This window comes from Trematomus bernacchii, unplaced genomic scaffold (assembly GCF_902827165.1).
Source record: "Trematomus bernacchii unplaced genomic scaffold, fTreBer1.1, whole genome shotgun sequence".
In the NCBI taxonomy this organism is placed as follows: domain Eukaryota; kingdom Metazoa; phylum Chordata; class Actinopteri; order Perciformes; family Nototheniidae; genus Trematomus; species Trematomus bernacchii.
In genome coordinates this window covers 3,222,469-3,238,443 of record NW_022987593.1, presented here as the reverse complement: position 1 = coordinate 3,238,443, position 15,975 = coordinate 3,222,469, and the positions used below count along the sequence as shown (strand labels likewise).

Sequence of the window (15,975 nt, the reverse complement as noted above, 5' to 3'; positions counted from 1 at the left end):
GCAGACCCGTGCAGCAGGTCTGTGTGTGTGTGTGTGTGTGTGTGTGTGTGTGTGTGTTTAAAGGACCTGCAGAAACAAGTTCAGCCAACCAACAGTGATTATGTGGTGGCAGCTGGAGGGACATTACTGACTCAGGATTACAAGTTGTTTAACACCTTTGCATTGAATCATAAATCAAATTGAAATGTTAGTTTTCGGTGGAATAATTGTTAGATAAAGAAGGAAGTTATAAGGTATTACATCTAGGTAGGTGGCAAAAAGATACTGGCTTGGTTATGTCCCTGATGGCAAAAATAAATACAGTATCAATTTATTAGCTAACGTTATTCAGCATCCATCAACTAGGTTGTGCAAGAGTGGGTCTGGGTTCAATAAACAAGCAGCTGTTTTAATATTAAAGTTGACCCGTTATATCATTTTTGTTTAATCTGTTCAGTCTGTCAACATTACCGTGTTTAATATTTTTGAAAGCACTCAGCTTTACAGGGGCCCAAACAGAGATAAACAATAAGTGAAAGGTTCAGATTATAAATGAAGGCCTATTTTACAGGAGGCAAGAGTGAACAACCAACATGTGGAGGAAAGCAACACGTCACTGTAGATAAAACAGATACAACGAGATATACAAGGAAAGTAAAAGCCATTTAGCTCAATTGGAAGGTTTGTTTGGATTTGAATCAGGTTATATAAAGTATTTAGGGATAATGGACCTGACTGAGTAAATACAGCTTAATGTAAGCAACCGTTTAATCAAGTGGGAGGGGAGAAAGCATTTCAATCCAATCTCTAATTACATAGCCCAATATAATTTTAGAGCTACGCTTAGTTAATTGTCCTCAGAGAGTCCACTCTCATTAAAGCTTCCCAAAAAATGGTGAAATTAAATGGTGTTAGGAAGAGAACACTCCGTCTCATAAACATAATGGGCATAAATACGAAATGGACTCTTAATTGCTACAAATTCCTAAATAAGACAACCCTACAGCTGGGAATAGCCAGGTTTGTGTGTGTGTGGCAAAAAAACAATGACCTCATCCTGTTGCCAGCTGTTTATATGACAGCACCGCCTCTAGGTAATTCACCAGGAAACACCTGTCCCCTCCTTTTCCTCTGTTACACATTTGTCTAACGATCTCTCTGCGCTCAGGCTTGCCGACATTCAAATCAGCAGGAGCCGAACGAAGGCAACGCCGGGTGTCATCCTGACTGAGTGTTGAATAACTCAAGTGATCCGGGCCATGGGAATTGTGGCTGGAGAGAAATTGACAGTCCGAAAGTGTTGGTGAACTCGAGGCAAGACTTAAACAGAGGATAGTACTAACGAAGTGTGTTTGTTCTTGCTAAGGCTTTATGTTGTTAATTTATTAACACTGCAAGGCAGACGGAGGAAACCATGACATGGCACTTTGTAGTGTGGAAGGGAGCCTGAATAAATGTATTTTTGCAGAACCACCTCGACTTGCAAAAGTCTACAAATACAATTTAAGTTAAAAAAGAAGTTAATATTGAAAGTTTCTATATTGCTAATCAGGAATAGGACAGCAACAATCAAGGAGTTTTATCCTCGCTAAAAAACTTTACTCCACAATTCTGATTACAGGTTCTGGGTCTTTTCTCTTCCACACCTTCTGGCAACTCAAGGTTTTTCTACAGCACTTCTGAAATATATGTAGAAAGATTGTGAATTGTAAATTCAGTCAGTGGTACCAGACAGCAGAAATGTGTAATATATCATGTAACCCTAATACCTGTTTTACCCTAAGAGTTGCTTTTAAAATGTATTATTTCTTAATATTTGAAAAAAGGATCTGCCAAGGTGAATTATTTTTACAGCAAACGTTCGACCTTTGTTTGATTGAATAACCTCCTGTCTTGGTTGAGTAGTACTGCAAATAAAAACCATAAAAGACAATCACTATATTAAATATATTATTCCACAAATGTTTCCTTGTCAACTCGTCGCTGCCTACATTACCCACAATACAAACTATAAAGGCGACAATGCAGCAGGAGATTGGGATATGTTACGCTTGTGTGGTCTGGAGCTACAGGGGTCTGGTAAGCTTATTTCTTTCTAACGCCACACTGCCAATATCTTTTGTTTTCAAACTTAGTTTTCAGCTCTAACTAACGTTCACTCAGGTGTCATCAAATCAGATTTTGCACAGCTGCCTCGGGAGCAATACGGTGCTTTATAACTCTTCACATATTCAGCAGGACTCCCCAGGAGATGCAACTTCCTTTGAGGTTTATATTGGATGGAGTGTCCCGGTGAAGCCTGTGGAGTTTTGAGACAAATAAATCTTGTATTTCTGTCATCCTCTCACACTGCTGTCTGACTGATATCTGTGAGACATGATGCAGCTTGATATACAGACATATCCAGTATAATGACATTAACAACAGAATATAACAATGGTAAATGGATAATGTTTTACATTTTGAACTGGCTGCCACTCCACCCAGCAGCTTCCCCAACCATACATCCAGACCCGAGCCAGCGAGCCTCCCAATGGGCCCAATGATCTCACTGTAACTCGATCTCCAAGCCTTTCTAATGAGAGGGATTGTTTGTGGGGAGACCTTAATAACTCCCATAGCCTATGTATACGGTGTAAGTCACACCCTCTGTGTATGACACACAAAAAACACACACAAACCCAACACACATCAACTTTGACAAAGCACTTCTATCCAGCAATAGAAGATCTTATTAAACCTATGCTATGGAAATATTTGCCTGTTTAACTAACACAAAAACAAATGTGAAATGCACACATGCATTTTTTATTTTGAATGTTTACTTGAGAAATGTTACAGTAATCTAGTGGGTTTATTATTTGAAGATGGTAATCCCCCACATTGTTCTCACTGTGAAAACAAACAGGACCACCAAGAGTGTTCAGTCACGGTCCAGGTTTGTGCATTACAGAATTTGCATAACAGTCAGTTATAACTTATCAGTATGGTAATTATATTTAGCCTTCAAGTGTTTGCTGCAGGCTAACAGCACAACACTTAGAAGCATAAGTCCTTTCCTTCTAATTATTCTGAGGGAAGGACAGCTCTCGAGCTCCGACCATGCCCAAATGGGAAAACAAGAGGAGGGCTGTATAGAGAGGAGAGGAGAGCAGCTGGTGCGTAGCCTGGACAGGAGGGAGGGAGAGATAGGAGGAGAGGGTAGAAGAGAGAGGGGAGGAGGGGGGAGTAAGATAACAGAAGGGCAATATGGTAGATCAATTTACAATCATGACTAGTACAGAACCGTTCATTAGAGAGAGTTTGGTCAGGCTGCACTACAGAGGCCAGAAAATGTTCCCCAGATATAGTAGTGAGAGTAAGAAGGTGCAGAGCGCCAAGCATGTGGCAGAATCCTAAGCCAAGCATTGAAAAACAAAAATGTATTCTGGCAAAGAGTTTCCCAACATCAAACAAAGGCGCTATATATTGCAGCAACAAACTGAACTCATCCGATGATCTTAAAACAACAATATGGTTCACCTAAAATGCAGTTCTGGAGATATCTTTAACTACAACATGTTTGGCTAAAGATCTTTGGGTCAAGTTTTACAAGCAGATGACTTTTATGCAACCACTGAAGTATTGGACCCAGTACACTGATAATGTACCACATAAGTAGAAATTCTGCCAAGTGTAAATGAAAAACTCCCCTCAACACATCATCACAGTCAGGTTGCTCGTACTGTAAGCTCAGCCAGCAAAGAACTGCCTATCATCCAATGACTGCCATGTGTGAGGCTGGTTGAGCAACTCTTACATTAGTAGGTTGTATTACTGCAGGGCTTGTCAGGAGAAACTGCCCTGATGCCCCAGGTAACTAGACTTGAACCATTAAAACCACCTCCCTCCAAGCAAAGCAACCACTTTCCTGTTGGAAACATTGCCTGCCTTTCCCTTGCTGTGACATCTTATGCTTGAGAGATATACCGTCTTTAGAAAGTTTTAGTAGCATCACGCTAAATAGGCCACAATGTAGCAGGGCTCTGGACAAGAGATAAATCAATATCAAGTTATTGCTGATACATAGATATTGGTGTTTGCTGGCCAATATTTAGGAGAACTTACAGTAGAAAATGCCAAAATGTCAATATCTGCATCAGATTAAAAAATATCCAGTATCAGAATCGGTTTTATAACCAATTAGGTTTACATATTCGAGGCATTTGCTTTGGGATATGTGGTGCATACAAAGACACAGAAAGAAAACTACCTAGCAAAACATTTAAAAATAGGACTGTTATGACAGCTATTTAAAAAAACTATTTTAAGGCTATTACAAAATTAACAATATTTACCGATCAGGTATGCATCGATCAGGCTTTACTGTTTTCAACACTGCTTAACATGAACACAGCAAATCTAGCTTTCATGGAAACACATCACCAAGCCTTTCACACAATATCCCCTCAAACAAGCCCAGGGTCTATGTTTTGAAGTTGTGATATAATGTATATTGTGTGCAATATTTAATTGTTGATTATTTAATTTATTGTATCATTACAACTCCCATTGTTACTTAAAAAAAGGCAGCCACTCAGCCTACCTTGGCAACCAAAGCTAAAAGCCGGTTTTAAGTCTGTGCGCTCTGTAATTACTGGCTTAACAGGCGTGACTTAAGCCTGCTACAGATTGTTGGACTTTAAAGATTATGTGTGAAGCAGCATTTTGCTGACACGTATTCATCTTGTTATCTGCCATAGCCAAGTTCCCCTCTGTTCTGTGGTCTTAGTCCAAGATGATACAGCATCCTTCCACTTCTTTTGTTCCTGCTTGTTCCCACCAGTTACTTTCATTATATGCAACAATTCTTTTTTTAATTGGTCTCCACATCCCGCCACACAACATGGTTCAGCCACAGCATTTCAGAGATTCCCTCAAACCCACAGGACTTATAGAAACTCCAACAATTTCTCATTTTCTAAAATTAATCACTGTGGACAGTAAAGCGTCCTCTAACAATGCAGAAGTCCTGAGTCAGCCAGGGGGCTTTCTGTGGTTACATGACAGTGAGGTTGGGCTAACCTCAAAACAGAGGGTAAGCATTTTATTTAGGTGCTTTTGGCAAACAACCTCTTACCCTGCAAGGAAAACTGTATTACCATTCCCTCCATGGAGACATATTAATCAAGTTCTACTTTTCCTTTCTGGCAACAATAGCAGAAGCATATTAAAAGCTTTCAACTTATTTTTAGAGCAGAAAAACCCTGAAATGATGTGACTAGTTAAATTGAAGGGTAAAGTAATGATATTTAATCATCATTTGATTGGTCAAATTTTCTAGTAAAGAATCCTAATCATCGTGGATGAAAACAATTTAAATGAGCTACATTTAAGTTTAATATGGAGGGATTTCCAGACTCCCCGTCTAATGAAGAGTTCTCATAACGGCGCTTGTGCTTTTTAGTTGTAGTGTGAGCTCTTGGGAACCATGCATGGTTTATCCAATTAGCTTGACCGATATTGCTTTGTTCGTGAACTGTTTACCAGCCGACCCCCTGCGAGGGGGGAACCATGCATGAATCTCCATTATGTGAGCAAAGGATGAGAACATTTTGCACTTAAGGGGTGGCAGGGCAGGAGTTGCATTAAGAAATACATTTAAGCTTAACAGTTTATTCTAAGTCATGCACAATATTGTTCATCAAGAACCTAGCTGTGTATGATCAAGGTCAAGTCCCCTAAACTTATCATGTTATCTTGATTCATTTGTTTATTCTTTTCTCCCCTTAATTGTTATTATTTATGACTATGCATGTTTTCTTGTTGTTTTCTGCTGTACTTAGTGGTTTGGTCTTGTCAATTATCTCTGTATTGGTTTTGCACGACGACCAGTATGTGTAAGCTGGGCGTATTAGTAATGTCTAATTTTCGGTGCAAAAAGATTGTAAGACATAAAATATGTACATTTTGCAATTCTGTATGTTTGTGCTTATGATTAAAAAGAAAAAAGATAAGTACAAAAGAAAATACAAAAGAACCTAGCTTTGAACTACAGGTCAATATACTCACACTTAATATCTTTCAAAACACGCAACTTCCTTATTATTTGGCCACTTGTCACGGTAGCTCTAATATTGCATCAGCTTATGTGTCTTCAAATATCTCGTCTTATTCTGGGAGAGTACATTTCCCTAAAGTGAAATACTTCCAGAGATTACAACATAATGCTCTCTGTTGATTTCTTTCCTGCGAAAAAAAACCCATAGCAAGACTGAAAACTCAATGTTGGGTTTTATATTGACATTACTTCCAGGCAGAATAAACAATTTAGATATTTGCATGGAGGTTCACCAGTACAACAACAATCCATATACTAATGCTTCATCCTGTTTGTCTAATATCCTAGTTATAGGAAAGACACTAAAAATATGCTTTAAAATCGTTTGGTTAATAACCGAGCTGAGGGACTGTTTAAACAGCAACACGGCGCTAAGCCATGGGGCTCAGATCGATACATGTGGCCTGGGAGCCCTGCTATAATGAGGAGGGGTCAAGGGTCAAAGTATGCTTGAGTGCAAGGCTGCTGGCGTTGACAAGCCGTGCGAGAGGGAAAGTAAGGAATGACTTCTGTTATAGTGAAAGTTCAAAGACTAAAACTTTTTAAAAAGGAGTGGCAACCAACTTTTACTGATACAGACATGAAGACACTTTAGACTCTGTAAACCGTTCGGCCTCAGTGGAAGAAAAACAGAGATGTAAAATGTCTGTTACTTTAAAGTTTTGCCAAGGACTCCCTATGACCTACTTGCTCCTTTACATCCTACTGACCACTCCTGCTTTTTCCAGCCCTTCGAGTGCTCGCACATAAGCTGGTGATCGGTGATATCATGGCAGTGTGTGAGCTCAGTGTGTGTGTGTGTGTCAAGGGAGAAGGAGGGGTCCATCTGAAGCAGGAATGCAGGGGTACATCGATATGAGGTCATGAGAATTATGGGATGTTTGCACAGAGGGAAGGGCGAGATGTGAATGAGAGATAAAGCAAACGGGTAATATCCATGAAGAGAAAACATCAGCTTAGAACAGCTGCTGGGACCAAACTATGAAACACAAGCATCGTTTGAATACATAATCCCTTTCAGTATTAGAGTAGATTTCATGTCAGAGAGAAACCATTAGCACTCAGCTGACTAAAACAACCAACACACCATTAACTAGTGCTACACGATATTAAGTAAATATAAGGTAACCAAATTACATGCTGTACAAATCTATTAAAGTGTACTAATTTCTTCCCTTTATGCTTCCTTCAATATCCTATAAATTGCTAATTGGGATTTAAAATAATTATTCTATTGAACAAATTGATCTTTGAACTGAACACTAAATGCATTGATGGGATAGAAAATGATAGAAAACGGCACATAAGCGCAATATTCACGATATTGCGATGGCAAGAAGACAAAAAAAGGTCCAGCTCTATTATTAACCACACTTGCTATATTGAGCTTTACTACCCATCCTCAGGGTGGGCAGCATGGTGGGTTGGTAAGGCTGTGGTCACCAACATGCTGCAGCCAGGATGAGGAAAATGAACTCACAGTGAACTGAATGTGATCTGGGCTGCTGGTGTCAAACAATACAACCTATTGTAGTGCTGCGGCTGTGGAGCCTCATCATCATCAGCATAATGCCCTTTAGACCTCCCACCCTCGGGCCGAGCACAGCCTTACCACATCTGACCTGCTCCCATCAGAGCAGCAGTAATCCAGCTACAGCAGTGCTCTCAAAGTAGCCAAGTTACACTGCAAGCGCTTAGGCATAATTCAACATTTATGAAAAAGGAAAAACATTACTATCAGTAGGTTACAATAGTCTGCACAACTTCATTTCACCCATGAGGATGAAATAATTACAAAAATATTTGACATAGCTAGCCTACAAGAGAGGGTAGCCATCTAAAGGCCTTGTCAGCAAACTTCCTCTTGAATATATAATTGTTCTCCAGACAAGGTTTTTATTTTGCATCTTGATATGTTGTTTTAAAACCTTCTTCAGCTCAGAATGTGGGTATAGCTGAAAGGACAATTAAACTTAAGCAAACATCCATAATACAAGAACTGAGTTGTCCGTTAGCATCTACATCTTAGCCCCGCACTGGAAAACAGCTACTGACAGAAACAGATGAGCTTCTGTAATGTGAACACCATATTGAGACACTGAATAGAGCCCATCAGAGGACAGAAGCCTAACTGTGCCCCACATTTTGGATACAACGGATCCTTACTACAATATGAAGAGAGCCTTTTTGATTCCAAATTGGTGGATAGAAGTGACAGAATGCCCATCTTGGCTATATTTAGCGTCAACTTGGTTTCAACAGCTAACTTAATTGGATGAAAAGGAAATTTCCCTATTGACGATGTTGCTCTATTATTCTCTTTATTCAAGGCCAGATGTTTGAGGGTTGCTCGTGGTCTTAAGTGTTTTTTCTGGATTCTCTTTGTGAATGGAGCAGGTGGCAGCCTTGTGTATACTGTAGGAATAACTTCTGAGATGTGAATGGAGATTTGTGGTGCTTTCATCTTTAGTTTTGAATCGCTCTTCTTAGAAATCTATGGGTCTCCTATTTTATTTGGTTTGAAAACAAATAATAGCCATTTAGGTGCATTTGTATTATTGTTTCCAAGAAGAGCAGACATCTTTCTTACAAGAGCTAGGTCTACACGGGAACCTGCGTTCATTATGCTAGCTTTACTTTGCGTTTCATATGTTGAAATACTGGCATAGCATAGAGAAAGCAAGAGAAAAGAGAGGGACTGAATATAGCGCAGAATGCATCACAAACATTGCATAATTGAATATTGATCAGTTGTCATGGATCCGTGAGAGGCATTATCGTGACCAACTACTATCGTGCTGAACAGTTATCTCTTCATATCCCAGAAGCCGACTTTGCTGGTAATCACGGATAGTTTTCTCTTTGATTCCTCTATGTGCTCAGTGGCTTAAACAATCCATTATATGCAGTGTTGGAAACTGCTTTACGAATGCTATAATGTCCTTGTGGGTCAGACAACATAAAGCAGACAGTCATTAGAGCCAAAATGAGGTTGTGATCATGCGTTACAAGACTTAATATAGCCTTATTCATGCAAGAGATTGGATCATGAGTGTCCTGTTAGACTACATTGTTTTATTAGTTTGAAACGCCTCACATAAAATGAAAGAGAATAATATCCCTCTCTCCAAGTCTCCAGTTCCTCAACTACTGCATTATTGTGGATTCTGTCTGCCTACATGGCCCCAGGGCAGCGCTGAGAAAAGCCTACTTTGTGCACATAACTGTCTCCTTACGTCATGGTAAGGCTTATGGGAAGTACTCCTATGCATTCCCTGGAGAGTCTGACTCTGGTTGTGTGTGTCAGCTGTTATATCTGTGTGTTTCAGAGTGTGTGGTAGTGAACATGAACATTTGTGCTCATGTACATTTAGGGAAATCACTTGGTTGTCTGGGATTTTCCAGTGAACATGCAGACTGCAAAACATGTCAAACAAGCAGAAAGCGCCACATATCTCTCAGTGTGCTGTACAGAGCAGCAACACATCCCCCCCTCCATTCCATTCTTGTCTCCCCTCTAACCTTTATCAGGAAGTGTGACGCAGAAGGGTCTGTATTGGGGATGTTTGATATTGTCTTCTACGGGGGCAAACAAATGGCACACCATGGGAGGGGTACAGAGCTCCAATGCCTGCTTCACATCGGCAAAAATGGAAGCTTAAAGGGGAACTCCGCTGACTCTGAACATAAACGCCTGTTTACAGGTGTAAAAAAATATATAAAGCTGTTTGTTGCTCTGGAGTCTAGAGGAAGTTGCTGAACGTCTGATAAATTGCCTCAAATGGTCATTTCATCTTCCTTATATTGATCCTTATTTAAAAAGTTATTGACAGCCCACTTATCAAAGCATTAATACTGTAGTCTTTAAACTCTTCAAAAAGGAGGAAAACAAATGTCTGAATTGTTGTTAATAGATCAAATATGTCCAACACACATAGCTATATCTACATCAAAACTCATTCCAGAATCCACCTGTTCAGTCTAGGATTACTCAGTCGCAGGATCTTCCTATCAAAACATAACTTTAAAGAATTCTAATGAATACTGTGTTGGTGTGACAACGTATTCCTTCCTTTTGTTTCTGGATTAGCCAGAGCGTTTCTGTGCACAAAGAGAACAATGCTTTCCACTTCCAGTGTTGTCAAAACAGAAGCCAATAGGCGCGTTCACACCAAGTACTTTGCCGTATTTAGTGCCGGCACTTAGTGCTCCCATGTTTTATTTTGTGTTGCCATAAGTTAGTCTCTCTGCGTTTGTGCGCTGGGCGAATGCTAACGCTAATAATGCTAACGCGAGGATAATAAAATGGCAGCTCTACAAAACATTTCAGAGTTGTATGGGGCGTGGTTTGCAATTCGCCCAGCCAATCAGAACTGGGGCACTGTTTTCCCCCAGGAAAGTACCATCTCTCAGCAGGCACTAAAATTGGGGGTAAAAGTTCCCGGGATTAAGTGCTCTTTTTGGTGTGAACGCGACATAAGGGGTACTAACGGAACTAAACGCGAAAAGTACGGTGAAAAGTACTCCGGTGTGAACGCGGCTATTGAAAGCACCCTCTCTCTCAAAGTCAAAGATCAAAAGGAGAACTTAAACTTGTCCAATTTCCATCTTTCCTTCTATGATTTCCTTCCCCACATTGACCACCTATTGAGCCCCATGAGTGTTGGCAGAAACACTCTGAAACAGCACCATTCCTTAGCTTCTTAGCTTGTAATTGCAACCCTGCAGTGTTTTAAGACTAAGACAATACCAGTAGTTATTTTGGGCTGTGGTGAAAATCAGCTGGCTTCATGATGTGAGCAGATTAACATTGTCCAGCCTCATTGGTTGGTGGATTGAATCCATGATGGTTGTCCCAAACTGGTCACTGGACCATGGAAACTAATGAGGCATGGCCAAATGAATCTGTATCTGTTTGGCACAGATTTTCCAACTCTGGTTGTTTTCCATACGAAGGTTTCTGATACAGAGCCAGTGAGAAGGCACGTTTACATCTGTTTGGTATCTAAGCTGTCTAGCCTGGTAACATTAAGGCACCACAGCTAGAATTAAACCTGGTTGAAGTGGAAAACTAAGCCAGTATAAAGCTTTTATAAGCAGTCAGATAACATGCTGCACTCAAACAGCATAATTAGACACAGACTGTGGCTCATTTGACTACTGACACATGCTAAAGTTCAAGACTTCCTTAAGGTAATTCAAGAGAAAAAAAAGAGTAAGTGGAGACAATGTCCATGTGTACAGAGACTATAAGATAAGTGTTATCAGGCTACAACTAATGATTCAGAAATGACTCGTTAGCCGGTGGATTACCCTCTTGTGTTATCAATCAATTGTTTGGCAATTATGCTTGAAAAAAACTGCCAATTAGTTTTCTTTTGGTCAAATAATAGATTAACTGACTGATTATTCCAGCTATAAGATGTGACATTTCAAACTGGACCATTGGTCAAGAGGTTTTTCCGTAATCAAGCTAACAAACAAAACAAACAGATCAGAAAACATAACCTCCTGGGCGACGGTAACCTACAGTATAATCCATTAACAAACAGTATGCCCTGCTGTTTATAAAGCAATGGGGGAAAAAGGTCAAATATGGGTGAAATACTTAATCAAAGGGAAGTTGTCAAACAAGAACTGTTAGGTGTTTAGTCAGTATTTTATGACAAACCGTCACACAAACACAATAAGAGGAACATTGGTTGTAAACTGGAAATCTGCAGCCAACTATCATTGCAAACAGCACTTTCTTAGTAAACCAATTCACACTTTTGTCACACTTCTGCATTTTCATGTGCACCTGTCTCTCACTTAGCCTTTTCTAATTACAGTATATCCATGCTAACTTGCCTCATGTTTCAACGCTTTGCTTCACAACTGACTGACATCAGAGTTACTAAATCGCAACAGAAATGTGTGATTGCAGAGCAAACAGGTGAGGCACGTACACCTGCAGGACAGCACCAGCACCTGTGTTTCTAAACACCACACTTGCATGTCAAGTCAACTGATACAAGACACTTGCAAGGACTTAAATGTCAGTGTGTCAAGCTGTAATGGAACAATGGCTTACTAAGTTCAGTGGTATGTATAAATGTTCATAATGCTTCTTTTTCCTTTATGCGCTCTGTGCCGTAAACATTTCAAGATAAATTTAGCAATTGTGTCTCTTTAAGCTTAGTGACTCAGAAAAGCAATGATCTAATAACATATTGCCTACATGCTTCATAAGTTAAATTGTGTTACCTCAGCATACAACTATTTATAATACAATGCAGAGCCAGCAGCATCCTGCTTACTATTGCTTTCAATGAAGGAGAAAAGCCTAATGCTACTTGGGAAGGGTGTGTGTTATGTGCTTTGTTTTTGTCACAAACACCACTATTGTGCCTGCATGCACCTTTCTTTACTCTCTGTAACTGCACGCACAACACTTTCAAGGCACAACGCTCACGTTATACCCACATCATGAGTACACAGTACAACACCAAGGTGAGTGAACACTGCTGAAGCACTCTGCACGAGCCCTTTCCAAAACCAGAGTGCCCCATCATCCATTATTAACAATAGACACACTATCCATTTCCAATTAAATTGATGGGATGGTCATCCCTGAGGGTGGGGTCCGAGAGCCACCAAAGGACCTCAACAAGTCGCCCATGCATATAGAGAATAATCTACCCATCTAGCAAGCAGCTCTGTTAATCTATCTTGGTTTTTGTTTACCTTAATGTCATTGTTGTACAGTTATGTTTCAATATATGTTCTTATGTCTTTAAAAGTAAACCAGTTGTTTCCAATTTGGGGGTCAGGACCCCAGAGGATTACAAAAATAGCCATTACTGCTAAATTTAGTTTATTTTTCTAATAATAATTTTACCTCATCTGCCTACTAAATTATGTTGCATCCTTAGAGGAAAAATGCAATCTTTTGTCAAACTGCTCACAAGACCATGTGTTAGGGATCTAAAGAAGACATGGCTTCAATTAAGGGGTCACAAGCCCCCAAAAAACGTTAAGAAGCACTGGTTTAAAGTATTTATTTGGGGAGTGAGAGTCAGAAGACCACCCAAGCTCCCGTCCAAATGTAAAAGGTTGAAGGTCAATATGTTAAATTACACCATGCTAGCAGGTTGCAGGACAGCTCTTCCTCTTGAACTTACTTGTATGGAGTCGTTCGCCATCGCTGTCCCTGTCGCTCTGTTGTCAGCCAGTTTGCCGTTTCAAAGACAACCTGTGCACATGTGGGATTTATACCTCGCGTCAACGTATTGTCTCGTCTCCAAGACAATAGAGCGAAATGAACCGGGTGTTCGTCCTGTTAAGTGTTATCTCAAACTTTATACAAACAGTGAGAATTGACACAAAGGCAAACAGTCAAGAGGTAATCCGCATTGTTGGCTTGCCTGGCCGCGCCTGAAATGATCCTCCCTTTAACCAACGCTAGGTCTCACTTCACAAAAATAAAATGCGTTCACTGCCTTCACGTTAAAACAAAAAAAATCGCATAAAGCATCCAGACAAAAACTATTATAGCTCAACAGTCATTGTTCATCCTGCTATTCAACAGCTAGCAGGAACCCCATAAAATCCATCCGCTGCTCCGTCATGTCCTGCTGAACCCAGGCGGATACAAAGTCACATCCACAGGCAACAGGGAAATAAAAGAAAGCCTCTTCTCCCCTTTTCCCGGTAACATCCGTGAACACGCCTCAGTCTCTTGTCCTTATCACAAGCCACACAAAAAAGCCGCCTGTCAGTACTTCACGAGCCCCTCGTACAGTCAAAACGAGGGACAATAGGGAGCTAATCTGTCCGTTAAATATCCCTCTAGCTTTAGTAAAAAAAAGCGCAAACATTTAGAAAAAAGCCCATTCTCAGTCACAGTGCACGGGATGAGTGCAGACACCGTGTCATCACATTCAAACAGCGGGTACGGAGAGCAGCACACACCACTTGTACGATAAACCCTGCAGCGCGCTACGGATGCTAGAGCAATGCCGCCTGGGCGTTCATTGGTCCAAGGCTGGGCCACGGGAGCGCGCCCGGATGTGTCATGTGACCTTCGCTAGCCATCGTGGTCAACTGTAAACTTCCAATAAACCAACTGTTGAACAAAATGTCAAGTTAGGCACTCAACAAGCAACACAACAAAGTGGTGGAACTTAGATCTTATGCTTAAGTAGAAGTAGCAACACTAGTTTGTTAAAATACTCTTTTACAAGTAAACATCTTGCATTACAAATCTTTCTAAGGTACAAAAGATATTAGCATAAAACATGTACTGACAGTACTCCAAGTAAAAGTACTTGTTATGCAAGTTATGTCACATTCCACAACATTACGTATATTTTGTTGTTAAACTATAAATAATAATGTATTAATGTGTTCAATTTGATGTTGCGGCTGGTAAAGGCAGGGCTAATTTTAGCATTATAAACTTTTCATTGCTTTGACTAATCATTATGAAGTAAATTGTTAATCACACATTGTCATTGCTATAGGAAATCCATTTAGATGGGTTTATTAAAGACTTGTTTTGGTATATACAATTCTGTCTTCCACCAGGTAAGATCTCCAGGGAAAATGAAGGCAGAATTTACGGCAGAAAGAAAATGAATTAACCATTGTGCAAATTAACAACACAACAGGGAAAGCATTAGTCTTGTGTATTAGCATCTGATCCAGTGATATATTGGCCGTATCACTGGATCACTTTAAGTTATTTCAAGTAATCCTGAGGAAGACATGAATGTCTGTAAAAGAATATCAAGGGAAACCATCCCAAAGTTGTTGACATATACAGTATATACTCGTAATATGGTTAGATGATGTTACGATTGAGTAAGTGGGTGTCATTTGTAGATATGATCGAGAAGTTGAACTGGACACATTTGCATAACTGGTTTGCATAATGAAAATTAGCCGGCAGAAAGATATGACGGACGCAGGAAGAGGGAGTTACCCCAATGTTCCAGGATACAAACTACACATCCTTCTATATATATATGACATGTCTACTATCAGAAAGACCGACAAAACAAAACGCTGAGTCACTTACAGTCAGCACTAGTCAGAGTATGATTGACTTACTGTGAGTAGAAAAGAAAGTTACAAATGCATCCACACAAATTGATTCTGTGGATGTCGATAAGGTAGTAATTATTTATCAGTGACCAGGGGCCTCATTTATAAAGCCTTGCGTAGGATTGGCGTGGGAAGGTTGCTTACGTAGGACAAAGCAAATAAATACGCACCGACACTTTCCGATTCATAAAAGACTGTGTACCGGCGCAGGACTTTTCTTAACAAGAGAACATAATCGAGGGGTGATCAATAACATTTCCGTATTTATTTATTTCTCCAAGTTATGTTTTTGTGTGCACTGAGGAGTCTCAAACAGGCGTTTGTTAAATCATTTTAAGATTGGCTTTAATCAATTTGTGAAAATGAATTCTTCATATATGATAAATGAGAGAACATTCTATTTATGGTATTATTTCCACATATTTCTCTCCATTCTTCCTTCTGCCAACGGTGTCGCAGTTTCTCTTCTCTCCCCTTTTTGTGCTTAGTGCGTACGCATGGGTCAGAGTTTGCGTGGAGGACCGCACATTTTCCCGTCAAGTTAGTTTTTTATAAATCGCAAACAGTGCGTAAAAACTGGCGTATGCCATATTTTGTGCGTACGCACCGTTTATAAATGAGGCCCCTGATATTTGGGTTACAAAAAACTTCGAAACAAGCAGATGAACTATCGTTATAACAAAAAACGTATTGTATTTTCTAATTCAAAAGGGAAATTATGCAAAATATACATATTTTAAATTAATGAGCTCTATGTTATACATGTTGACATCATATTCAATAAACAGAGTAACTAATTATACATATGA

At 39.8% G+C, this 15,975-nt stretch overlaps 1 protein-coding gene across 1 annotated transcript in view; it reads right to left on the bottom strand.

Moving 5' to 3' along the window:
• The window catches only part of pkn1a (protein kinase N1a), a 50,155-nt gene extending 36,097 nt beyond the window's left edge, over window positions 1-14,058 (bottom strand). Inside the window, exon 1 of the mRNA XM_034129896.1 lies at window positions 13,243-14,058. Within this exon, the coding sequence (XP_033985787.1) occupies window positions 13,243-13,263 (21 nt within the window). The 5' untranslated portion in view covers window positions 13,264-14,058. The remainder of the gene's footprint in view (window positions 1-13,242) is intronic.
• Window positions 14,059-15,975: the final 1,917 nt, after the last annotated feature.